This window comes from Eurosta solidaginis, chromosome 4, assembly GCF_040869045.1.
Source record: "Eurosta solidaginis isolate ZX-2024a chromosome 4, ASM4086904v1, whole genome shotgun sequence".
NCBI classification, from domain to species: domain Eukaryota; kingdom Metazoa; phylum Arthropoda; class Insecta; order Diptera; family Tephritidae; genus Eurosta; species Eurosta solidaginis.
The window spans coordinates 73,912,557-73,940,158 of record NC_090322.1 but is presented as its reverse complement, the minus strand read 5'-3'; the positions used below and the strand labels follow the sequence as shown (position 1 = coordinate 73,940,158).

Sequence of the window (27,602 nt, the reverse complement as noted above, 5' to 3'; positions counted from 1 at the left end):
CTTCATTTAAATAATTGTCTCTGCCCGCATACGGTAAATATTTTGGTTGAACATTATAATTTCCACAGATAACCCATAAGCGGCTGGAATTTTAAATAATGCTGGGAATACAGCAATGCAATAAGCAACACACATAAGCTCCCATTGGAAGAACACCAAAAACATACAAACATACGTATACCAAGCCATTGCGACCAAGCACAGCAGGCATTAAAGCGAACCGTCGGGGCGGACATCGCACAAAGAGAAACGAAAAAATGCAATGTACTAGGAAGCGGTCACGTTAGCATACCAACAACACAGCGTGGGTACTAGACACAAGTTACCTACGAAGGGCAACCAACTCTTCGACAACAACAAGACCCAATAAGCAAGCAGCAGAGGGAAAACAAAAATAACTATGCTAGCTAACTGGAGATGCGTACCAACGAACTCGCATGTTAGGGGGGCAGTACAAGAGGCATTTTTACATACGCAATAAATACTTATAATGCGATATATGGGTAGAATAATACAGTTAAATGTAAGATACCTTAAGTAAATACATATAATAAGTAAAATTTATTGCTGCAGGATAACTGTCCACCTGCGCGTGGACAAGTATAAAAGGGCGACAAATTTCGCGAATTGAGACAGTAGCCAGCTAGGTATAGTAGCCTGCTAACGCCTTGTTTAGCGGTGAATGGGACTCCTGGGATTTTTCCATCTCACGAGTTCTTTATTTTAGCAACTTTGGGGGTTTTTCCAACCCCATCGTTAGAGGGATTGTGGTGGTTTTTCCACCTCCGCAACCTTCAGAAAGAGCAGGGTATTCTTAAGCTATATACTCGGTGGGGGTTTTAGCAACTCCACCGACTGGGAGGAAGTGGTGGTTCTCCACCTCCACTTTCTTTACGAAGTAGTCTGAGATTTTTAGTTTAAGCGTAGTCCCGGTGGGGGTTTTCCCAACCCCATCGGCGTAGAACCGACGGTGGTTTCCCACCTCCGTCGCCATCGCTTTAAGGGTAGTTTGAATATTTTGGAATAAAGAGTTTATAACGTTTCTATTTTAACAACAAACCGGGATCTTTCTCTTTAAAAGGAGACGATAGGGATTCTTCTCTAATTCCACAGGGATCCTGGGTGGACTGAGCATACCCCGGCGCAAGGAAAAGTCCGTCACAGTTGCATGAGTTAGGGAGGTCCAAAACGTTTGAGATGGACATTAAGTTAACGTCCGAGAGGCCGGTAGTTAGAAAACCATACGGCATTCCAATCCCTAAACAGCGTGTCCTTGAAAATATATTCGGAGAGTTGTTGGATTTGGGAATCATTAGAAAATCAAATTCACTGTATGCATCACCAATCGTTTTGGTTCGAAAGCAGATTGGCGAAGACAGACTCTGCGTAGACTACCGTGGGCTGAATGCAGTGACTGAAAAGCAGCCGTGATTGATGGCTACAGTGGATGGGGTTCTGGCAACATTGTCTGGAAAGAAGTTTTATACCACATTGAACCTTATGTCTGTATATTACCAAATTGAGGTAGAGGAAAATTCTAAACAGTTTACAGCATTCGTAACGCCCAGTGGTCATTTTAAATTTAACAGGATGCCATTCGGCTTACGAAATGCTCCGTGCGCTTTCCAGAGAATGATGTCACAGTTAATTGAACATTTAAAGAAAGCTTTTGTCAGTTACGTAGATGAAGTAATAACCGCCACAGATTCTGAGGAAGAAAATTTACTCTATTTAGAAGAATTTTTGAAAATTATTCAGAATGAGGGTTTGACATTAAGGTTATCAAAGTGTTCTTTCTTGAAAAACGAAGCAACGTTCTTAGGGCATCAAATCGATATGAGTGGCATAAGGCCAGGAATTTTGAAAATGTCTGCCATAGAGGAGTACTCAACTCCACGCAATCCATTAGAAGTTCGTAGGTTCTTGGGATTAACTGGGTCTTTCCGGAAGTTTGTTCCTGGGTATGCGCACATCGCTAGGCCCCTCACCCATCTTACGAAGAAGACCGTCGAATTCGAATGGAATACAGACTGTGAAGAAGCATTTCGATTGTTAATCAACTTAATTACCAGAGCATCAGTGCTAACGATCTATAATATTACGAAAGAGCACGAACTTCATACCGATGCATCGAGTATTGGCATCGCAGCTATACTACTACAGAGAGAGGGTAACGATTTGAAGCCAGTAGCGTATTATAGTCGAGCATGTACTCCACAAGAAGCGAATTACCATGCGTATGAATTGGAGGTATTGGCAGTTGTAGAAGCTTGCGATAGATTTAGAATGTTAAGTGGAAAGAGAAATTCGATGCAAAGCATAAAAAGCCTGTGCCCTATGAGGAGCGATCTTTAGTCTTCATTGAAGCACCGCCAGAGAGTACAGGCGAATCTCGAAAATTGCAACCTAAGTATAAGAGTCCGTATGTCGTAAAGACAGTGTTGCGATTCGACCGATATGTTAACGAAGATTTGGAGGGCATGCAGCGTTCTCAACGAAAATGCAGTACCATTGCAACATCAGACAAGATGAAGCCCTGGTGTGCCCTGTTTCCAGAAATTGATGAGGATGGTGATCCTGAAGGTGATTACGAACCAGGGTAACTCGGGACGAGTTAATGTCAGGAGAGGCCGAGCTGTCATCGTGCACTTTCATGTTCATTGGCAGCCCTGCCCTCTCACTTCTATTATTATGTACTCATTCATTATTTATATTCATTCTCTCTTTACTTTGTACTGAAATATTATTCCGAGCTTAAGTTGTATCATTTTATGAAATGTAAATGAAGTCATTCGTTAAACTGATTTCAATAAAGTTGGCCATCCAAAACTGTCGTAGTGAAATACAATAAAATCATATAAAAGTTATATGAATCGATTCGTAGGGATCAGCCACAGTGCATAGGCCTATTTTTGTTAATAAATATTATTATATTTGTTTATAGTTAATAGAAAATGTTTTTTGCAAGTTCAAACAATCTCTCCAAATATCGAAAGTTACTTTCGTGTACAAAAGCGCACCATCTGTAGGACCAATTATGTAAGTGCTCTAATTTGAAATTCAAAGACACAAACCTATTATGTAACCCCGCTCAATTCGAAATTCGGAAAGTTTCGTAGACGTGTTGCTCAAATGTTTCACCTACATACAAGCATGGTTTCCTCATTGTTGCCACTTACTTATAGTGGTCTGTTCCAAAATCCTGAAAAAATTGTTCCAAAATAATTTGTAGCGCACAAAAAAACCTTAAATAGAATTAATTTTTCACCGGCCCATTTTTCGTGGCAAATTTTACTTACACGTAAATACATAGGTATTTATTTAACAGATTCTTTGTTTTTTATTTTAGGTGCTTTCAAAAAAACATGAAATCACAAATAATGATTTAACTTTTGTTGAAAGTAACTAAATTTATTGAAGGTTCGATTCGAGCTCAAGGCCAGAACAATAATTTTTTGCTAATGATAATTATTCTTATTTTTTAAGTTTTCTATAATTTAAAAATAGTATTTTGTTTTTTAATAGAAAGTAGAAAATTTTTCAGACACCCTGCCATAGCTGCGCAGATAGATCCATTTCGAAGGGTGCTAAGCCTTCATCATCAGTACGCTTTTAGGAACGCTGCGCTAACCATTTGCGCAACCACCGCTGTAGAGCTATGGCAGGTTGTCTGAAAAATTTTCTACTTACTGTTAAAAAAACAAAATACAATTTTTCAATTATAGAAAAATTAAAAAAAACAACGATTATCATTAGAAAAAAATTATTGTTCTGGCCTTGAGCTCGAATCGAACCTTGGATTAATTTTAGTTACTTTCAACAAAAGTTAACTCATTATTTGTGATTTCAAGCAACTAAAATAAAAAACAAAAAATCTGTTAAATAAAGACCTATGTGGATGGCACAAATCCCCAACTGAACCCTCGAAGAGGGTGCCGACTGGAAATGGACACCACAGTATTGAGCCTGTGCGATGTCAGGACGGTGTCCAGCTAAGATCAGGAATCAGGGCTGTGTGCCTAACCCATTAATGGCCTGGTTATACGGAAATGATTCTTGACCATGGTTTCTGGGGTATCTTTCTCTCTTTCAAATACTTTTTTTCTCTTTTCTTTCTTTCCTGTTTCATTTCCTTCTCGGGGGCTGGATCAAGGAGTTATGCGTTTCCGTGCCGAGGATCAGCCAGGCTGGGGGCCCCTAAATAGCCCAGTCGCGAACGGAGCCCTCCTGACACCAGGTCGCACAGGGTTGTACGAAGACCTTACCCTGGTATTGCGGATCTCTGCCCGGGTGGACGTTCCTTTTCTCCGCCACTCGTGGGAACATGAACAAAAAGAATACAACAAAACAAAAAGAGACCGGCCCTCTTCAAAGGCCGGGAGGGCTTCTGTCCACCACAACGGAGACCAGTTCGATGCAGGGTCATTCTATCCGCCAGACGATGGCTAAAAAAGGGGACGGTTCAGGACCAGTGGCGATGCCGGGTCAGAACCCTGTACCCAACAAAACCTGCGGCAGTGAGGGAGGGCAAAGGGGTGTTCTCCGGGATACTCCTGGTACGAGCAGAGACGCAGTAGGTGTGCAAAATGCAGCCTCAGTTGAAGCTGGTGCACAGGCCCCGCGTGGTTCACCCCCGAAGCCCACCGCCTTCACAAAGCCGAATGAGCGGCACACTCCAGTGAAGTTGGATACAAACACAGGAGAGCGGCTGCAAAGATTCTAACCAGATCCGCACGAATGCAGGCCTCGTGAGTAGAGCGGAAGGCTACAACGTGGGGGAAATCCTGGCAGAAATCAAGTGGGCGAAAGAGGTGATACCGGACTTTCGTCTTGCAGAAGGGCGGGAGCCACAAGCGGCAACCAAAAGGGCAAGGTCGGCAGAAGTAGTGCCTGCCAAATCAAAGATGCCTAAGGTGCATGGGCTCTCTTTTGCAGAAGTGGTCAAGGACAAAATCCTGCTAGGGGTCCTTGACGACAATCAGGAAGACGGCGCAGTCAAGAAAGACAAATGGAAATGGGTGAAGAGCGAGCTTTCAAACATTACCCTGGACGTGCTTATGCATGCGGAGACGAAAGGTCCGCATCTATCTACAAATGGCGATAGAATCCGTGGGTGAAATCTACCCTTGAGCGAAGCTCAGAGCGGTTTACTTCAAGGATATACCGTCACGGCCACAAGCAAGGGTGTGGCTACCGGCAAAACCAGCTGAACCAGAGAGGATACTGAATATGATAAGGATCCTCAACCCGACGCTGCCGGCCGCCAACAGTAGGGTTGTCAACGTGGAGAAAGGGGACAGAGCCACACGTCAGGGTGCCCTCCTACTGAATGAGGAATCGCTATCGGTATTGAAGAAACCCGGAGGCGAGATTAACTATGCCCTAGACACCGTCACTATAAAGGTCAATAGTAATGACGTCAACGCTAGAAATTTAGCAGCCGAGGTGGAGCCAGAAAAAGAGGGCGAGGAGGATGTAGATATGAAGGCAGATGGGGGTGATCCGGATGCGTTGGACGTCTACCGCATCCATAGGTATAGGCGGGTTACACCTGAAATACACGGAGGATGAGCTGATGTTGGAAGATGCAGCTAACTCCACGCTCAAGGGGGGAGCGATAGTGTGCGATGTCGGTGCGGGTCCTCCAGATAAACCTGCGCCACAGTAAAGCAGCCTCCGATGCACTGCTGCTCCGACTGGCATCCAAAGATGCAGCTGATATTGTCCTAATCCAGTATCCGTTGGTGGTAGGATAAAACATTTGCGGACTCAAGTCCACCGGCTACACATTGGTAAGTTGTGGCACCTCGGGAAAGCCTAGATCGTGTATACTTGTTAGTAGAAAACTTAATGTTTTGTTTCTTCCTCAATTCAGTGATGAAGACACAACAACGATCAGCCTGAGCTTAAGTGTGGGTCAAATCGGACTATCATCAATTTATCTAACCCATGACAAGACGGTGCCGACGTTGACCGTCAGGAAGCTGGTGGAAGATACATCAGGTGCACTGATACTTGGAGGAGATGTAAACGCGCACCACTCCACCTGGTGGAACGAAAGGGGTGAGTTACTATTTGATTTCATCCTAAACTATAGATTAACCATAAGCAATAGGGGAACCGAACCAACCTTTATTACAAAAACAAGAAGGGAAGTTCTCGATGTCACCCTAGTCTCGGAAGTTGCGGAGGAGTTGGTCAAAAACTGGAGGGTCCTTGATGACCGCTCATTCTCTGACCATCGTTACATCCAATTCGACGTAGACTTTGTGAAAAAGCAGAGCGCTGCCACCAGAAATATTAAAAATACAAAGTGGCAAGACTACAATAGGAAACTAGTTAAGATATTGCCACTTGAGAGCGTACTTGAAACGCCAGGTAGCATACCAGAACTGGAAAGACTGGCAAATAACTTCACGGGGGCATGCCGCAATGCACTAGATAAAGTCTGTCCCAAGAGAATTCAAAGAGGTAAAAAGAAGCCACCATGGTGGAATTCACAAATCGAAGACCTTCGCAGGCCAAACAGGACCGCTTTCGATGCAGCTAAAGCCTCTGGCGATGAGCAGCATTGGGAAGTATACAAAGAACATCTTAGGAATTATAAGTTTGAGCAAAGGAAAGCCAGCGAGATTTCTGTAGCAGCATGGAAACAGTATCTGAAGGGGAGAGGCTCAGGAAAGTACTTTCCAGATCGGCTAATACGACCCCAGGATGCTTGCAAAGGCCTGATGCTTCGTGGACCGAAACTGGGGAGGAAACCCCGGATCTACTGCTGAATACACACTTTCCAGGTGCAACTAGGAACGAACCAGGGGATGCACAAAGCTTGACACAAGCAACAGTGCAACCTATACTGCACAACCTAATTACAAGATAAGATATCTTGGGCCATCCATTCTTTTCAACAATTCAAAACTCCAGAGCCGGACGGAGTTACACCTATACAACGTGCCACGCTAAGCCTAATGACTTCAGACCCATCAGTCTATCTTCGTTTCAACTAAAGGTGATGGAGAGGCTGATGGAAACATATATCAGGGAAGCAGTGAATAATCAAGTCTCTGAAGCACAACACGACTATATGAAGGGTAAATCAACGGAAAAGGCATTGCACGAAATTACATCGTGGATAGAGAGATAGTTCTCCTTCAAGGAATACTGCTTGGCAGCTTTCCTAGACATAGAAGGAGCGTTCAATAACATTAAACCCGACTCAATCATTAAGGGACTGACTAATCTGAGCATCGAATCTCAGCTGGTGGGTCTTGTGTCCCAATTGCTGCTATGCAGGGTAGTACAGGCAGAACTTCCAGGGGTATCGGTGAGCAGGTTCGTGAGTAGGGGAACTCCCCAAGGTGGAGTCATATCCCTCTGCTGCATCTACTCCGTGAATGCCCAGCGCTCGGTAGAAGAAGGTAACGTTTTATGGGCATTTCTCGTAGATCTGACTGATAAAGCTGAAGTCAACACACGACGCTTAGTTAGCTTCACAAACTCAACGAAGTGGTTTGATTTGGAGAGTAGGAACAAATCCGTGTGGTTTTACAATGGGCCTATAAAGGCCTAAGTGTGCCGCTCCGATGTGGACGGCAGCCACTTAAACCTAACCTAACCTAACCTAAAAAAACAAAATACAATTTTTTAATTATAGAAAAATTAAAAAATAACAATAATTATCATTAGAAAATAATTATTGTTCTGGCCTTGAGCTCGAATCTAACCTTGAATCATTTATGAATAGGCCGATAAATACAAAACCAATTAGTAACTAAATTTATTTATAACAATTAATGGCGAATTCGCCCGAAAATGTTTTTGCATTTGCAGATTTTAGTTGCTTTAAAAAAAAACACTAAATGACAAATAGTGAGTTAACTTTTGTTGAAACGAACTAAATTTATTTATAAAAATTAATGGCAAATTTTCCCGAAAATGTTTTTGCATTTATAGATTTAATCCTCATTTTAGAAAAAGTACGTCTTATACAGAACAAAAAAAAAAAATTAATAAATTTGCTCCAAAAATATAACAATTACATTTTTTATATTGTCTTTTATGGTAATTTATTTTATTATTTCTTATTTTATTTTATTACATATTTTATTATTTCAACTTAGTTTATTATTATTTAAATGAAACTTGACTGAATCGGAAAATTTCACATTGTATAAGTTATGATACCTTAATATGCCATGAATTTGTACACCCACATATAATCTATGTACCTACATATTTACGTTACTTGGTAATTCTTAATTTAGTGCTTACATATGCACATATAATACACGCACGTATGTACGTACAAGCTTTGCATACCAACTCTTCATAGCAAGCAAAACAACAACAACTAAGTCACGAGTGCACCTGAAAATTTGGTTGATCAAAAAGTACTTAACCAAAACTTCCGATTAGCACAACAACAATGCTTAACAAGAGCACGAGCCACCTGAAGAGTTGGTACGCAAAAAAGTACTTAAGGTGTGACATTTTGCATAGTTCTTAAGTTCTGTAAAATGTGTAACAAGTGATAATTAAATAAAACTGAAAACAACATAAGCCAGCAACCAAAGAGATCAGACTTTGCGAATTAATAAACAGAGATCAAAAACTGTCGTTTAAACAAAGAGATCAAATTGCTCGAAGCAATAAATAGCGATCGGAAATTGTCGTTGATACAAAGAAATCAAAAATTTACTATAGCAAGGCGGCTTATGTTATCTGGCGCCCAACAACAATTAAATGCATACAGTTATGATAAAAAAAACACATGTAAAATTACGTGGAAACTCTATACTCGAACTGTACAAAATAATTGGCCGAACAAAGACGCCAAAGTATAAGTGCAAATAAGTTTATTTGTATGCGAACATTCCTATGGTTAAACCAAAGACCTTAAACAAAAATACAAAAAAATTATTATATAAAAAATTAATTATATTAATTATATTAAAAAATTGTATTAATACTTTGCAAGTGGGAAGATTTAATAAAAACATTGGAAAAATTAACGCTAGTAGCGAACTCTACGAAATTAAATGTGAATATTTTCGAATATAAAACCCGCAAATTTTATGTGAGTGAGAAGATAAAAAATGCTTCAAAACCATTAAACGTACTTTACAAACACAAATGTGAATAATTTTTTTTAGAAAGCGTATGCAAAGAAAATTTGTGTAATATCAAACCTAAGACAATTCGACAAAACCATCAAAGTAATCGTTTACTAAACGAAGTCTATAAAAATAACTATAAACGTAAAGATTCGCGTTGTGTTGTGTGCAAAGATAATTTTGCACGTGCGAATATAAACTTCTTGTGAAGAAACATTTTTTGAGAAATAAGTCATATGCTAATTAATGCATGAAACATTTTTAATGTGAAAATACTTCCAAAAATACAACTTTATATTGAATGGAGTTTACTTTCATACCGAGTGTAAAGCAAAAAGACTTAAGAGCGAACTAACAAACAAATCGGAAAAAACAAGTAAAACGAAATAGTTACGTACTAAAGCCGAATATTAAAAATGCTTCAAAATTAATTTACGATGTTTTACTATTGTGCCGAAATCAACTCAGCTGCCTGAAAACTTTGCAAACAAATTACTTCGAAAATATACAAAACAACTACAACAAAAAACCACAAGCGATACATACTGTAAAGGTACAGCACCTAAAAACTACCGTTACACATCAGCAGAAACTTCAACTCATTAGAGACGCAGCCATATGTTTGCGGAATAAACACATCATCGACATCAACATCGGATTCAACATTTTTTTAAAGCATACAAACCTGTAAGTGTATAATAAGACTTAATAGTAGTAGTGTATTAGAGTTATTTATCGAAGCATAAAGCACCAAAATGGTGGACAGAAATGCAGATCTTAGCTTAGTAGAAACCGCAGTAGAGACTGTTCAGAGCGACCCCGAAACGAAAATTTTAGAGCTAACGCAAGCTATTCAAAATATTCTACCACAAAAAACGGAAATTTATACCCCAGTGACAATAGTTCCAGGGACCCAAAATACGCATTCAGACCTAAGTCTAATCAAGTCCTTACCCGAATTTAAAGGTGTTATGACGGAATATCCGGCATGGAGGGCAGCGGCTAGATTTGCAATTAGCTTTTATAACGAAGGGTCAGAAGCCTATTATATTGCAATGGGAATATTACGTAAAAAAATATCATCCGTTGCTAATGAAAACCTGAGCGCTTTCAACACACCACTTAACTTTAAAGCTATAATTTCGAGATTAGACCAATTATATGCAGATAAGCGTCCTCTACATATATTAGAGAATCAAATCAACACTTTGCGACAGGGACGGTTGTCTATCCATGAGTACTACGACACTGTAGACAAACAACTTACATTAATCATAAACAAGAACATCATGCATATAGTAACAACGAACAACTTTCTAACGCATTTAACGAAAGAGCTAGAGAAAATGCTATTAGTGTTTTTATTTCTGGTTTAAGACGACCACTTTGCGATACACTTTTCTCAGCCAATCCTTCTGATCTTCCTACTGCACTCGCTGTAGCAGAGGAACTGCAGCACAACCGGCAGAGATGCGAATTCGCAGAGACGTATGCAGCAGCTAGACTGCCACAAATCCAACGACCTACTACGTTATTACCACGATTCAATAATGTCACCTTACATCCTGGTCAGCTATCTCAAAGTTATCCTACTCAAAATACCGTACCAATGGATGTAGATCCCGGAAATTAAACGAGTTCGCAGTTTCCGACAAATACCCTATTCCAGACACTTCGGTGATCCTATCCAATTTAGGAAAATCACTTTGGATCTCAAATCAGGGTTTCACCAAATACGTTTACTTGAAAAAGATAGGTGCGGCTTTCAGCATAAATAACGGCAAATACGAATTTTGTCGGCTACCTTTTTGGCTAAAAAATGCTCCGAGCATTTTCCAAAGAGCAATCGACGACATTTTACGGGAAGATATCGGGAAGATTTGTCATGTGTTCGTCGATGATATTATCATCTCGAGCATATTGATTCAATATTAAAAAAGATAGCAGACGCAGGAATGCGAGTATCTTTGGAAAAATCCAAGTTCTTCCAAAAAGAATTAGAATTTCTAGGATTTACCGTTTCAGAGAAAGGGATTCGCACCTCGCCTAGCAAAGTAGAAGCTATTTTAAACTATCAACAACCGAAATCTTTAAGATCACTGCGTTCATTTCTAGGACTCGCTAGCTATTATAGGTGGTTCATTAGGGACTTTGCCGACATTTCCAAGCCCCTAACAAAATATTTGAGAAGAGAGAACGGTCATGTTAGAAGCAACTATTCAAAGAAAATTAATATATCACTCGACGTGGATGCAATAACAGCAATTAACAAACTAAAACATATATTATCCTCAGAAGATGTTCTTCTTCAACATCCGGACTATACAAAACCATTCGAAATAACGACCGATGCTTCGTCAGTCGCACTTGGTGCCGTGCTTTCACAGAATGGCAAACCCATTACCATGATTTCCCGGACGTTGTCCAAAAGTGAAGAAAATTACGCCACAAATGAGCGCGAGCTCCTTGCGATTGTTTGGGCATTTCAACAACTTAGACATTACCTTTACGGTAAGAAAAATATACACATATATACGGCCACCAACCGCTCACATTTGCAATTTCTGAAAAAAATCCCAACTCGAAAATATAACGGTGGTCAGCATTTATCAATTCTTTCGCCCCAAAATATTTTTACAAGCCAGGCAAAGAGAACAAAGTAGCCGATGCGCTTTCTCGGCATTATATCCACAACCACGACGAATTAACGGAAACCGCGCACAGCGAAATTTCTCTTTCCGATACCATAAAAACTATAAAAAATCCAGTCAATTAGTTCAGAGCTCAGCTCGTTCTTGTGACTTCAGATTTCAACAGAAAATCGACAAAACTTTTATTCCAAAAACAAATGAGACACACTATACATTTTAACGATGCAGAGTTGTTATTGCTAACACTTCGCGAAAAAATAAACCCAAATGTTGTAAACGGAATTTCTTGTGATCTCGAAACGAAGGCCAGAGTTCAGTCCTTGCTTTTGTCAAATTTTCCTGGTGTTAAATTCGTACACACGGAAAAATTGGTCATAGACCTTATCAGAAGAGAGTATCAAATCGAAGCGGCTACTGCAGAACACAGCAGAGCTCACCGTTCAGTTCAAGAAAGCTATAAAGAACTCATCTCGGAATACTTCTTCCCAGATATGAAGAAAATATTAGCAACAATCGGTAAAAACTGTAGAATTTGTATGGAAAACAAGTATAATAGGCACCCTGCGAAACCCGAGGTTGGGAAAACTCCTATTCCAGATTATCCTGGCCAAATTTTACATATAGACATTTTCTCCGTAGACAAGTATCATTTTTTTCACTTGCATCGACAAATTGTCTAAGTTCACTGTAGTAATTCCCATTCTATCCCGATCAACGCTAGATGTTAAAAATGCATTGCTAATAGCATTAAATAAGTTCAAAAGAACCACTGTTGTAATATGCGATAACGAGAAATCGTTTCATTCAAACATAGTAACAAATTTGTTAAAAGACCATTTCAACATAGAGCAGTTTTTTATACCAGCGTTACACAGTAGCAGTAACGGACAGATAGAAAGAGTACATTCTACAATTACGGAGATAGCCAGATGCACCAAAGCACAAGAAAATTTGACTGACATACAAGAACTGATTTTATTAGCAAGAAACCAGTACAATAATACTATTCTTTCAACGTTAAATGAAAGTCCTATAAACGTGCTCAATAATTTTTCAAAAGAATTTCTGAAGTCAATTAAAGACAAACTTTGTGCAGCACAAGATAAAGTAATAAGTAAGTCTAAAGGAAGCCAAAGAATATTCTGCGAAGGTGAAAAAGTTTATGTTAAACGAAACAAGCGTTTAGGCAATAAACTGAGCAAAATTTATGAAGAAAATACCCTAGAAAAAGATTTGGGTACAACTGTAATAAGAGCTTGATAATGTAACCACCATATTATATACGATTTACAATATTACAAAAATAATCGAACGCGTTTCCACCAAATGTGAACTGGCCTATACACACACATAATTTTACTAACTTACTTGACTTGTACGCTACGTGGCAAACACCACATGTTAAACTTAGAGAATTAAAGTACTATATTAAAATAACAATCGTTGTTGTCTTTAATCACTCAACATAGCACTTAACACAACCACTTGTTACATGGTGTCAGAAGTGGTGAAGTCAGCATAACGTACAAGGATTACAAAGATAAAGTTTGATATTTTTCAATATGGCCACCGAACGGGCGCTGAAAGAGTTGGACTGCACTAATATTTCGAAGGAATGGCCGGCATGGTAAAGCGAATTTCTTATGTACATGTTATCCACAGATAAAATAGGCGAGGCCGAGGAAAAAAAGATTGCAACATTCTTGTGGTTGGCCGGGCGTCAGGCCCGAGAAATATATAACACTCTTTACCCAAATGATGGAACCGCTACTAGCATATTGGGAAACCAAAATAGCAGGAGGGGACGAAAGTAATTGTGACTCAAGCGACACTGTCAGAAACAGAAAATTAGAATATATTTTGAAGGAGTTTGATAAATTCTGCATTCCCAAAAGTAATCCAACACTGGAGTCCTTCAAGCTAAACAACATTGTACAAAAGGAAGGTCAACCGTTTTCAGAATTTGAAACCGACCTTCGCAAGCAGCTCCAGTTGTGCAATTTTAGCTGCCGTTGTGAGTGCGGAAAAGTATTAAAATATGAAGAACGCATACTTAAAGATCGTATAATCATCGGAGTTCGAGATATGAAGCTGCAGTTAAAGTTATTAGAGGGTAGCAATGAATCGTTACAACGAATCATCGACTATTGTAAAGCATTTGAAGCATCAACTGCCAGTAAGGCGCTGTTAACGAAAACCGCACAACCCATTGTAAATAGCGTCATTGAAGAGGAAACATCAGCTGACAGCGTTAATGCAGTTGTTCTCCGATGTTACAACTGTGGTCAAGTTTTTACATCAACGCATTTGCGCGTATGCAAAGCAAATAATGTCATTTGTCGGGCATGTGGACGAAAAGGCCATTTTGAACGTTATTGTAAATCCAAGGGAAAACAAGCAGATGGAAAAGATGGAAAGGATAACAACTTTAAGAAGCAAGACGATAATCGGAAAACGGATAACAACAAATTGAAATATCAGCAACACTCTATTAACTGGGCCAGTTCAGGTAATGTTAAAATCATTGGTGGAAATGTGAGTAGTTGTAGTAATGTAGACAATTTTTTTAGAATAAATTCGAACGAAAGTGGGTATCAGAAAAAGCGTTGGTACAAAGAATACAAAGTGGGAAATAAAACAATTAGATTTAAGCTTGATACTGAATACTGTGAATTGTATTCCAGTCAAAACATTCAAACGTCTTAATATTGAATTGAACAATAAAAATAACCTTTTAGTATCTGATTACAATGGAAATAGAGTTAAAGTTTTTGGTACTGTGAATTTGAAATGTATAGAAAAAAAATCAAGAAATGTATGGTGTTCTCGCTTTGTTGTTGTAGATGATATGTGCGAACCGATACTGGGCCTGGAAGCGTGCGAAAAATTTGGGTTAATAGCAAGAGTGGACGTTAATTCTGTGACCATCTTACCTAAAACAAAAGAAGCCTTTGTAAAAGAAAATCGTGATATTTTCGGGGGTATAGGGAAGTTTCCTGGAACCTTTTCAATTAGGTTGAAAAATGATTCAAACCCTGTGTTGCACTATAAAAAACGTATACCTTTGCAATTGATTGATAAATTAAGAGAAGAACTTAACGTGTTAGTGAAGAATGGGATAATTTCTGAGGTTGACTATCCAACACAGTGGGTAAATAATTTACAGATAGTAGAGAATCCTAATGGCAAACTGCGAATTTGTCTCGATCCGAAGCCTTTGAATGCGTGTATCGAACGCGAACATTTTCTCATTCCTACAATTGATGATTTTACCTCACGATTAGCAAAGAAACGAGTTTTCATAGTTCTTGACTTAAGTAGTGGGTTCTGGCACATGGAGTTGGATGCTTCCTTCTTCTAAGCTCACTACTTTTATGACCCCGTTTGGTCGATTTAAGTTCAATCGTGTTCCGTTTGGTCTCAACTGTGCCCCTGAGATGTTCCAGCGTAAGATGGTGGAAATATTTGGAGACATATCAGGAGTAATCATTTATTTTGATGACCTAGCAATAGTGGCGGAAACCGAAACGGAGCACGATCGGATTTTGGCGACTGTGATGGATCGAGCAAGGAAAAACGGAATCAAGCTCAATGCCACTAAAATTCAATACCGGAAATCTGAAGTAAAATTTATAGGTCATATTTTGTCTGAAGGTACTGTTAGGCCAGATAGTAAATATAGAGAAGCAATTTTAAACATGCAGAAACCAAGAAACAAGCAAGACGTAATGCGTCTCTTGGGTTTATTTAAGTATCTAGCTAATTCATACCAAATTTGTCACAACGCTTAGCTGCACTACGGAGCTTGACACGCAACGACGTTGAATTTGATTGGACGGATGAACATGAGCAAGAAATGAAAAGTTTGTTGCAAACTATAACATCTGACCCTGTCCTAACAGTATACGATGCTGACAAGCCGGTGATAGTGCAGACAGATGCATCCAACAATGGATGTGTATTAATACAAAATGGGCATCCGGTAGCGTTTGCCTCTCGTACCCTGAGCAACAGTGAACAGAAATGGGCGTAGATTGAAAAGGAATTGTTAGCCATAGTTTTTGCATGTCAGAGATTTCACTTCTTCTTATATGGGCGGGAGTTTACTATCGAAAGTGATCATAAGCCACTTGAAACTTTGGTGAAGCATGATATTGATGACGTGAGTGCAAGACTGCAAAGGATGTTCATGTTCCTTCTAAAATACCCAAAAATGGTAGTGGTTTATAAACCTGGAAAGCAAATGCTGGTTGCCGACTGCTTGTCACGGGCGCAATTACCAGAAGCGCTGGAAAACGCAGATCTATCGGGGATAATACATTCAGTTATTAAATCAGCTTGTCTATCACAAGCCAACTATGATTTATATCGGCGGGTTATAGAGAGGGATCAGCAATATTTGAAAATATGGCGGTGGGTTGAAAACGGCTGGCCAAACTTCAATCTTTTGGATGATTTGAGTAGGTTATTTCATAAATTTAAAAATGAGCTTCATTTTGAAATTGGTCTCCTTTTTCGAGACCATCGATTGGTTGTGCCAACGGAATTACAAGACACGATTAAAACCTGGCTGCACGCAAATAACCTCGGTATAGAGAAAACTCTGGCTAGGGCTAGGATGCACTACTACTGGCCGAAAATGAATGAACACATAAAAGCTCTAGTTGAGTCTTGTAATATATGCGAGAAGTTTAGGAGGAATAATCAAAAGGAGGAGTTAGTTCAGGAAGACCCACCACAATATCCTTTTCAAGTTGTTGCCTTAGACCTTTTTGAAAAAATATTTTTTTTATATATGCGAACCTCAATCAATCAAAATCATTCGGAAATAAATTATCCATCAAATGTTTATTGGAGAATAATTTATCTACGAATAAACTATCTTTGAATGATTTTGTTACGATGAAATTTCGTTTAAATAATTATCTAAGTAAAACATTTTCCAAATAGTAATCATTAAATCTGTAATGCAAAACCTTAGTATATATCTATCAATAAGCCATCTATTTACATACATATATTGGTTTGCATAACTGAAACAACTATATGTAAAATGTCAGTGAAGGCAAAATTAAATTTTAGTTATAAGAAAACTACCGGTCCGAGGACGTCCCGAATTTAAAACGGGGAGGAGTTATGATACCTTAATATGCCATGAATTTGTACACCCACATATAATCTATGTACCTACATATTTACGTTACTTGGTAATTCTTAATTTAGTGCTTACATATGCACATGTAATACACGCACGTATGTACGTACAAGCTTTGCATACCAACTCTTCATAGCAAGCAAAACAACAACAACTAAGTCACGAGTGCACCTGAAAAATTGGTCGATCAAAAAGTACTTAACCAAAACTGCCGATTAGCACAACAACAATGCTTAAAAAGAACACGAGCCACCTGAAGAGTTGGTTCGCAAAAACGTACTTAAGGTGTCACATTTTGCATAGTTCTTAAGTTCTGTGAAATGTGTAACAAGTGATAATTAAATAAAAGTGAAAACAACATAAGCCAGCAACCAAAGATCTCAGACTTTGCGAATTAATAAACAGAGATCAAAAACTGTCGTTTAAACAAAGAGATCAAATTGCTCGAAGCAATAAATAGCGATCGAAAATTGTCGCTGATACAAAGAGATCAAAAATTTACTATAGCAAGACGGCTTATGTTATCTTATATTAAACGAAAAACGTCCCAAAAATTATTTTGGTTTTAGATCAAAACGGCAACCGGCATCATAGCGGCTTTTTTCCCATTTCAATACTATAAATGCTCGCAGCTGCCACTTGCCTGAATATTTTTGTACCAAAAAAACGCAATATACCCTACTATCTATATATTAATGCGCTAACAAATTTTCCATACAATCAATTGACAGACTGTTTTGCATACTTAGCATACGTAAAATTATATAAAAGTTATATGAATCAATTCGTATGGATCAGCCGCAGTGCATAGACCTATTTTTGTTAACAAATATTACTCTGTTCGTTTATAATTAATAGAAAAAGTGTTTTGCAAATTCGAACAATCTCTCCAAATATCAAAATTTACTTTCGTGCACAAGAGCGCACCATCTGTAGGATCGACACATTTTCATGGCGTCTTTCCGTAATTCAAATACTCAAACCAATTGGAAATTCTAAAATACAAACCCATTGTATGTGTAACTCCACTCAATTCGGAACTCGGAGTAGTCGTGTTGCTCAAATGTTTCACCTGCATACATACTATGCATACGCACCAGACGGTGGAAGAATAAAACACGGTTTCCCATTGTTGCCACTAACGTATAGTGGGCCCTACCAAAATCCTAAAAAATTGTTCCAAAATAATTTGTGGCGTACAAAAAAACCTTAAATAGAATTAGTTTTTGACCGGCCAATTTTTGTGGCAAATTTCACTTACACGTAAAAGCATAGGTCTTTATTTAACAGATTCTTAGTTTTTTATTTTAGTCGCTTTCAAATAAACTTGAAATGACAAATAATGAGTTAATTTTTGTTGAAAGTAACTAAATTTATTTATAAAAATTAATGGCAAATTTGCCCGAAAATGTTTTTGCATTTGCAGATTTAATCTTCATTTTAGATAAAGTATGTCTTATACAGAACAAAAAAAAAAAATTTATAAATTTGCTCCACAAATATAACATTACATTTTTTATATTGTCTTTTATGGTAATTTATTCTATTATTTCTTATTTTATTTTATTATATATTCTATTATTTCAACTTAGTTTATTATTATTTAAATGAAACTTGACTGAATCGGAAAATTTCTCATTGTATACTAAACGAAAAAAAACGTCCCAAAAAGTTTTTGTTTTTAAGTCAAAACGGCAACCGGCATCATAGCGGCTTTTTCCCATTTCAAAACTATAAATGCTCGGAGCTGCCACTTGCTTGAATATTTTTGTACCAAAAAAAAAAAAAAATTGCAATGTACCCTACTATATTTATTAAGAGTCTCACATTGTTGGATTATATGCCTATTATATCGGATGCTTAGATCCCATAACTCTAATTTGTCTATGTTGCTTAAAGTTATGAAATTAATTTTATTTTAGTAAATATGTTTGCGTGAATAATTTTTTATTTTGCTTTGTTATATCTTGGTATTATATCGTTCACAGACGATATTTTATGGTAGATATGGTTATATATATTCATGAAATGGAGAGTTTACAAATTTAATATAAATTAATTACGTACATAGATCTCAACTGGAATCGCAACATAAAATATCCGAGAATTAGAATTTCCAATTTTCAATGATAACATTAAAAACCGGTAAAAGTCTATAAGGAACTGCCATTCACACCACTTAATGTTTTTTTCACTTTAAGTATTTTATTTGTTTTTCTTTCGTTTAAATTTTTAGTAAACTCTGCTTTCTTTCCCTTTATATAATTTTGTATATTTTTATTTAATTTTTTATGAAGGTATCCTCAATTCTTTTCGAAATTTTCGTTTTGTGTCACACTTACATATTACATATGTACTTGTACAAAATTAGACTCGGTAAAGCGCCAATTGCATACCTAACGGGTGGTGTGAAATAGGCCAAATTCCTTTAGCACATTTTTAGTTTTTAACTAAAAGTTCGTGTTTTTTGAATTACTACACTATTCATTATTTCGACAAATTAGTTAAACTAAATTTAAATTTACAAGAAATACCTGAGAAACCCAAGCAAGGCCCTAAGCCAATAACAATCGAGGAGTACAGAAAGAGAAATAAAAAATTAAAAAAATAAATGTAAGGCGCGATAACCTCCGAAGAGATCTAAGGCCGAGCTTCTCTTCCAATTTGCGTCGTACTCCTCTTGATTTTCTCTACAAATTGGCCGGACGGGACCTACATGTTTTATGCCGACTCCGAACGGCATCTGCAAGGCAGATGAGTTTTCACTGAGAGCTTTTCATGGCACAAATACACTCGGAGCGTTTGCCAAACACTGCCGAGGGGCGACCCCGCTTAGAAAAAGTTTCTTTTAATTGAAAAACCTTATTTCTAAAATTTTGATGTTGCTTTGCCTGGGGTTCGAACCCAGGGCATACGGTGTGGTAGGCCGAGCACGCTACCATCACACCACGGTGGCCGCCGAAAGAGAAATAGGATTCAAAAAATTGAGGAACCTAAAGTTCCAAAGCCGGTCAAATTGAAAAGAAAAAGTGGAGGAAAGCAATTTGGCATTCGAAAAACAATAGCCAAGATCTATGAAAAAATAAATTTAAGCACTAATCAGGCAGAAAAAAATTGAACTAAAACAAGAAATTAAGGGATTAAGGAATAATAATTATAAAAATAAAAAACCGAATCCGGCAATGTAAACATTAGGGTGTTGAAAAAATAAATAAAATACAATTTTGTAAAACTACTGATTTAAAATTATGGAAAGACCAAGGAAAATTAAAACTTATGTAAAAGGCCCACTTTAGGACCTTAAAAATGAAATTAAAATTGTAGATGAGGAAAAAACTCTAGTTTGGTTGAAAAGTCATTGGAAACTTATTGAGATGCCTGGGGAACCAACAATATGGAATGTTAGAAACCATAGTACAGATCTACAAGTAGGATATGTAGCAGCACGCACATACACAGCCACACTCACCTGATAAAATGCTTGTTCTTGTTCGTTTTTTTTTTTTGTAGATGCTATTTGGCTCTGTTGTACTTCTTAGGTCCAAGAAAAGTGTAATAGCTGCTAACGAAAACTGCGTAAAAATTTTATCGTAAAATTACATAGAAATATCCTTATTAACTTTCAATCGAGCACTTAATTACATCTCTTTGAAATCCATATGTTTTGGATAATTTTAATTAACAAATTGTGATACTTTATTACCGGGGACGATTGCTAAAACACGACCAAAACCGTCGGGGAGGTATTAATAGACGCGTTTTTTGCCTCGCTTCCAATAATTCGTATTCTTTCCGCCTTTGGACTATTGATAACAGGACAAAACGCGTCTTTTCATTTCTTTTTGCACATTTTTGGACGGGTTATTGCAGTAGTAAAAACTTAGCACCCGTGTTTGTAGGATTCATATAGGTGCACTACATTTTCATACTAAATTCGTTCAAAAAAATTTACCATCATAGCAACCCATATCTGATATTCCGCTCCTTTTTTTTTGTTTCCCTGCGTCGCTTTCCACTACAGCAACCCCGGTAATTTTGACACTTCGTTCAGTGTCAAACGCATGTTCCACGCAGGTTCCACTGAGTTCCACAATAGTTTGACACTGCCGAAGTGTCAAACGGCAGTGCGTTAGAAAGAGAAAGGAATTGTTTCCCTCTCATACATATCATACTTGTAAACCTGTACTATGTTAGAAACCCACACGCAACAGCAGCTGAAGAGTTATATAGGTGGGAAGTCAAATTTATGGGAAGAACAGATTAAAATATTGAAAAAAAATTGTTAATGAAAGAAAAAAACAAACAAAAAATTTTTTTTCTTCATATTTTTTACGATGGGAGGTCAAGAATAAAAAATAGAAAAACCAACGGCGAACATTGTAAACTCAGTCCAAGTAGTAGACCATACTGAGGCACTAGATACTGTTAACATATTAGCAAAACTAAGGAGTGCTGCCATCTCTAAGCCGATGCTAAGCAGTGACGTGAATTCACATCCATAGATCAATCATTATGTATCTACATAAACGAAACAATAATTGCGTTTACACATATGTACCATGTACGTATACGAGCAGCGGAGAGGCAATGCACAAACACATGCATATATCTGAGATACTCCTATAAGTATGCAATAAGAAAAACTATAAAATTGTGCAATTGCAGTTACAGCTGAGAAGTTTGAGAGCTGCTGGACTAGTAGATTCTGGAAGCGCCTAGAACATGCGAAGGTTGAAATCAAAGAGTATAAAAGGCGGCAATTGTAGAGGCGCTGGAATTCAGTTTGATTTGAGTTGTCAAGCAGTTTCGACTAAGACGCTATCTAGCGAGCAAGAGCAGTATTATTTTGAATAGTAGAGTTTCATTTGAGCTATCAATCAGTTTGGTTATTAAGCAAGCTATTCGTTGCACAGTTTGAGTGTTATTGTGAAGTACTTTAATAAAGGCCATTTTGCATTATTACAAATTGGCGTTATTTATTCAACAGTTTAGTGCAGAGCCGGCCACACAAATACTAAAACAATTGCACAAGTGTGTGTAAAAATTGAGTGACAACTCCCCACAGTGTGCTAAAAGAAAATATGGACTGTGAAGTTCGAAATTAAAAAGGACTCTGGTTATTTGATTTCAAGCTAATCCTAACAATATTAACTTATATTCATATAACTAAGAACGCGGAGGTCGAGCTAGCCAGATAAAACTTTTTTATAAAATAAGGTATGGTGTTTCTTCAATGCAAAATTTACTTTAAAAAATCACTTATTCATTAAGAAAGAACTATAAAACAAAGTAAATGTAAAGATAGAAATATATATTTTCAAAACACAAAGTTATTCAATAAAAAAAAAAATGTATAAAAATTAATAAAACTAAGTAGAACCTATAAAAAGTTATATTAAATTGTCAATATTTATTAATAATTAATTTGTTGGGAATGGGCTTTTTTGACCAATCGTTTTTTAATTGCAAATAAAGATATTTATTTCAATTTTTCCACCTAACGTTTCGCTAGACTTCCTAGCATCTTCAGATGTGATCTAATTTATTAACAACAATAAAGATAAAAATATTACATTAATTTGTGGTATAAAGATTACATTAATTTATATATATTAATTTACTTTATATATGTAACAAGAACAACACCAAAATTGATTTGCATACGTACAAACATAGACAACACTTACGTAATGTATTTTAACACTGGTATCAGTGTCATACTGATTCTTAACTATAAACATAAAAGGTAAACATCTGCTTTATTCTCAGACTTTCCAATGTATTTCTGGCTCTCCCGTGTTTGTTCCTATCTATTATTTTTGTATTTGCCAGATCAGCTGAGTGTCCACTTGTTGTGATATGCTGCGCTAAGGCGATGGTGGTTTTTTTATTTTGTATATCAGCTTCGTATCAATATATTAATTAATAATATTAATATTTAAATTGTCAATATTAATATGTATGTTCAAAGGAATTTAATAATACTAACTAAAACGTATTAAAAGTCACTAACATTGCAGCATATTGTTTTTAGTATATGCCCAAAAAGTAGCATGGACTTTTCCTTTTGCATTCACTGTTGATTTTAGTGAGTGAAAAGCGAAAGCAAACGATCGTGATCGCACATCGTTAGTGTCTGTGTGAAAATACGAACTCAAATTGCACAAGGTGCAACTTTTGGCCGGCTCTGGTTTAGTGATTCCAACTTAGCAGAAGATTGCAAATAAGAGGATTTGCAAGTAAATTCGTTACAATTGGTGTCAGAAGAGGAATTGTTGAATAAATTCCGGAGGACAACAAGGACATGGCAAGGTTCAGTGAACTGAAGATCCAGCAACTGAAGAAGGAGTTGGAGAGTCGTGGATTGAATACAAGCGGCGTTAAACTCGAACTTCAGGGACGGCTACGAGAGGCAATGGAAGCAGAAGGAATTGATTTGGACGAGTATGTCTTTTATCCTGATGGGGACGAGACAACAACAAAAATTGAAGAGAAAAACGAAACATCGCAGACAGTTACGAACACAGACTTGAACATGATATTGGCTGCAATAGCTGCTCAAACATCGACAGTAACATCAATGTCGTCGCAAATATCATCCCAACTAGAATCACAGGAGGTACGCATTTCAGAAATGGCGTCGCAAGTAACATCACAATTAGAAGAACAGAAAACGTATATGTCATCACAGATGGAATCCCAAGAGAAACGAATAACATCGAAGATTGAAGCACAGGAAACACAAATTTCTACACAATACATATATGGCATCCCAACTGGAAGAGCAAAAGGCATATATGGCATCCCAACTGGAATCACAAGAGACACGTATCTCAGAGACATCGTCAGAAATAACATCTAAAATTGAAGCACAAGACGCACGAATATCCGAAATGTCGGCACAAATTTCAGCACAGGTATCATTGCAGATCTCTGCACAACTCGAAGCGCGTATGGACGAGAAAATAATGCAGTTTGAAGAAAAATTCTAGGCGGAGGTGGATGCTTTGAGAGGTCGTATACAGGAGTTGCAACTAATTCGCCCAGTTGTTTCAGCAAGCAATACGAAGGTAAAAACTCCATCTTTTGACGGCTCTGTTCCTTTCCAGGTCTTTAAGCTACAGTTTGAGTAGCGTTAAAAGGACCAGCTGGGGAAATCTTACAGACCATCCCAGAGTACGAGCGGAACAACTACGAAACATTGATGAGCGCTTTAGAGAGAAGTTACGGAAGCACGCATAGGAAACAGGTTTTCCAAATTGAGTTGCAAAACCTCTACCAAAAAGCAAATGAGACATTGCAGGAGTTTGCTTCAGATATTGAAAGATTGGCTCATCTTGCAAATGCCGACGCACCCGTGGAATACACTGAAAGGGTAAAAATCCAGAGCTTCATAAATGACATACGAGATGTGGAAACGAAGCGGGCTACATATGCGAATCCAAAACTAACATTTGTTGAAACGGTATCGCATGCACTGACTCAGGAAACAGCCTCACTTTTGAGTAAGCCAGCGTACAAAGCCCATCGCGTGGAAGTGGAAAAGCCAGACTGGGTAGACGCAATTTTGGAAGCATTGAAGGGTACGCAGCAGAAGAATAATGATGCAGCCAAATGCTTTAAATGTGGAAAGCCAGGGCATATTGCGCGTTATTGCAACACCAACCCTAACAGTTCCAACAATGTGGGTGGTCGTAAAGGCAGAGCAGAAGGCGATGAGCAAATCTTCAAGACAAATCAATCGTTAAACTAAAGCGAGTCAGCAGCAAGGGGCGACAGCTGACTCCGTCAATTGAATGCCCCATAATCTCTATCTCACAAATTGGAAGAAGGTAGAGCAATCTTACTGTCGGAGGACATGTGGATGGAAAGGAACGTTTACTGACTGTAGATACGGGTGCATCTCATTCCATCATTCGAGCGGATTTAGTCAACAAGAAGATAAGACCATTGCATGGAGCAATATTGCGTACAGCCACTGGAGAAGACAGCACGGTTCTAGGAGAAGTATCATGTGAAGTCGCAATTGGAAACGTCACGGTAGTACGGAATTTTATAGTGGCAGAAATTGTTGATGAAATCATAATTGGAGTGGACTTCTTAATCGACCAGGGCATCCAGATCGACATGCAAAGCAAGACGATGCGATATAAAAACATGGATGTAGCACTTAATTTCGGCTACGAGAGAGGCTACAGCAGTAAACGAGTGCTGGTGGAAGAGAGTCAGCAAATACCACCAAAATCCGAAGCAGTCATCTGGGCAAAGGTTGATGGAGATTGTGCGACAAACAAATTGTGGGTTGTCGAAGCAGCAAACAAATCAGCACCGAACATACTTGTAGGAAAAACCCTGGCTATGACAAAACAAGATGGACGTATTCCAGTAAGAGTACTCAATGAGTTCAAGTCACTACTCAAACTGACCAAAGGAGCTATTTTGGGAAGACGCCAAGAGGCTGAAGTAATTATTAACTGTGAACAGCTCCAGGAATACGTTTCATCTAGTAACACTGACCTTTCAAATGACATCACGGAATGGACGGAGGGGCTAGAGGAAGATTATCAGAGTAAGGCAAAGCAACTGTTCCTAAAGTACGCCAACATATTTGACCAGGATGGTTCCAAACCAGGACGCACCAATGTTTTGAAACATCAAATTGACACTGGAGACGCGAGGCCGATACGTCAAGCTCCACGTAGTGTTCCACTGGCGAAGCGGGATGTGGTGAGTCAAATTATACAAGAAATGAGCGACAGCGGCGTCATCGAACCACCAGCTAGTCCCTGGAGCTCACCGGTAGTACTTGTAAAGAAGAAGGATGGAAAAATGAGGTTTTGCGTGGACTACCGGAAGTTGAATGACGTTACGAAAAAGGATAGCTACCCATTGCCAAGAATTGACGACACTCTGGACTCGCTCTCTGGTACGAAATGGTTTTCCACACTGGACTTGAAAAGCGGCTACTGGCAAGTGGAGTTGAAGGAGGATGTAAAGTGGCATTTCGATGCCACTCATTTTTGGGCAACTAGCCCACGCACACACACACACAACACTATTTTAACATTTTATTTAAAACACAGTTTTTGGTTTTTAATACGATTAAATATCGTTTTAAGTTTTTATTTTAACAATTAGTTTTTGTCTTTTTAGTTTGTTTCACTTTAATTTAACTTAGCGTTTTGTTCTAACGCGGCGGCCGGCTTACTTCAAACTCTCCTCAATAATGAAAAACTGGTGACGCTTCCAAAGCAGCTTTGCCGGTATGCAAAAGTGCATAACGGTAAAATCGTATGATGCTATAGCTAGTAACGGGAGATTCAGCCAATGGGGTTGAATCTCCGCGTCATTCCACTCTAACATTTTAAGTGATGCCAAGTGTTAATATGAGTGTTGCATCTTTTTATTTATTAGAGGGGGAGTTGCCAGACTTAAAAGCAGTAACCCAATTTGACACTACATCATCCCCCTTTAGAAAAGAAGAATTTGGCAAGGTGATCAGTCTTGCCATATTCTTCTTTAGGCTATATCAAAAAGAGTTAAAATTGAAATTTGCAAAAAGGAATATGTAGGAAAAGTTAATTTTTAGATTTTGATAATTTAGTTTAGTTTGAAGTGAGCCGATATTTTATCTTGTATGGTAAGCTTATTGTATAAGCTACTACTATTACTACTACTTAACGTAAGGTGACATATATTTAGTAAATTAGCCCGTATCGAAACTAACATTAAAATTTTGTTTTTTTGTTTTTTTTTTTACATTCCTTGGCGCATTCTTCAAATATATTTATATTTAAAGATTAATTAGTAAAATTTAAAAGTACTATAAATTTTAATAAAATTTTTGGATACGGTTTTTATGTACAGTTTTTTCAATTTTATTAATTTCATCGTAAATTGTTACATTTGGTCCGTCGATATTCTTTATTATGTAGGGACCTTGATATATATTTCTATGTTTATTTCTCGGTTCTGTTTCTACTAAAACCCTATCAATAATTTTAATTTCTAAAGGCTTAGCCGTTTTATCGTATAATTCTTTATTTCTAATTTTATGTTTATTAATCAAATTTGTTGCCATTTTATGAGATTTTTGCATTCTATATTTTAGCTCTTTTGTATAATTTTCTACATTATATATCGGATCGATTTGTTCCTTTTGTAATTCATGTGGCAATGTAGATTTTCTGCCAAATATTAATTCGAAAGGAGTAAATTTATTATCAAAAACCGAACTACTTGTAGTATTATGTAAAAATGTAAAGTATTTCAAATACGTATCCCAATCTGAATACGTTTCATCTAGATATGCACTTAAATATTCGTTAAAGACTCTATGGTTTCTTTCAACGGTACCAACAGTTTCGTGGTGATAAGCTGTTGAGAAATCATGATTAATTTTTAAAAGTTTTGTTAATTCCGAGAATAATTCATTTTTGTATTCCGTCCCTAAATCGGATCTAATGGCTTTCATTGTACCATATGTTAGTATAAAGGTTTCAAAAATGGCACATGCGATAGTTTTTGCTGATTTATCTGGTACAGTTACTGTTACCAGGTATTTAGAAAAGTCACAAATCATAGTAACAGCGAACTTGTTACCATAGTTTCATTCTGGAAGTGGACCTATTGTGTCGATAATCACTATGTCAAATGGTTTATAGGGTGTTGGAGTAAGGACAA

General features: G+C 37.7%; 1 protein-coding gene across 1 annotated transcript in view; it reads left to right on the top strand.

The window, feature by feature from the left end:
- Positions 1 to 13,157: 13,157 nt before the first annotated feature.
- The window catches only part of LOC137248015 (uncharacterized), a 34,125-nt gene continuing 19,680 nt past the window's right edge, over positions 13,158 to 27,602 (top strand). The window contains exon 1 of the mRNA XM_067778912.1: positions 13,158 to 14,273. Coding sequence (XP_067635013.1) covers positions 13,520 to 14,273 — 754 coding nt within the window. The 5' untranslated portion in view covers positions 13,158 to 13,519. The remainder of the gene's footprint in view (positions 14,274 to 27,602) is intronic.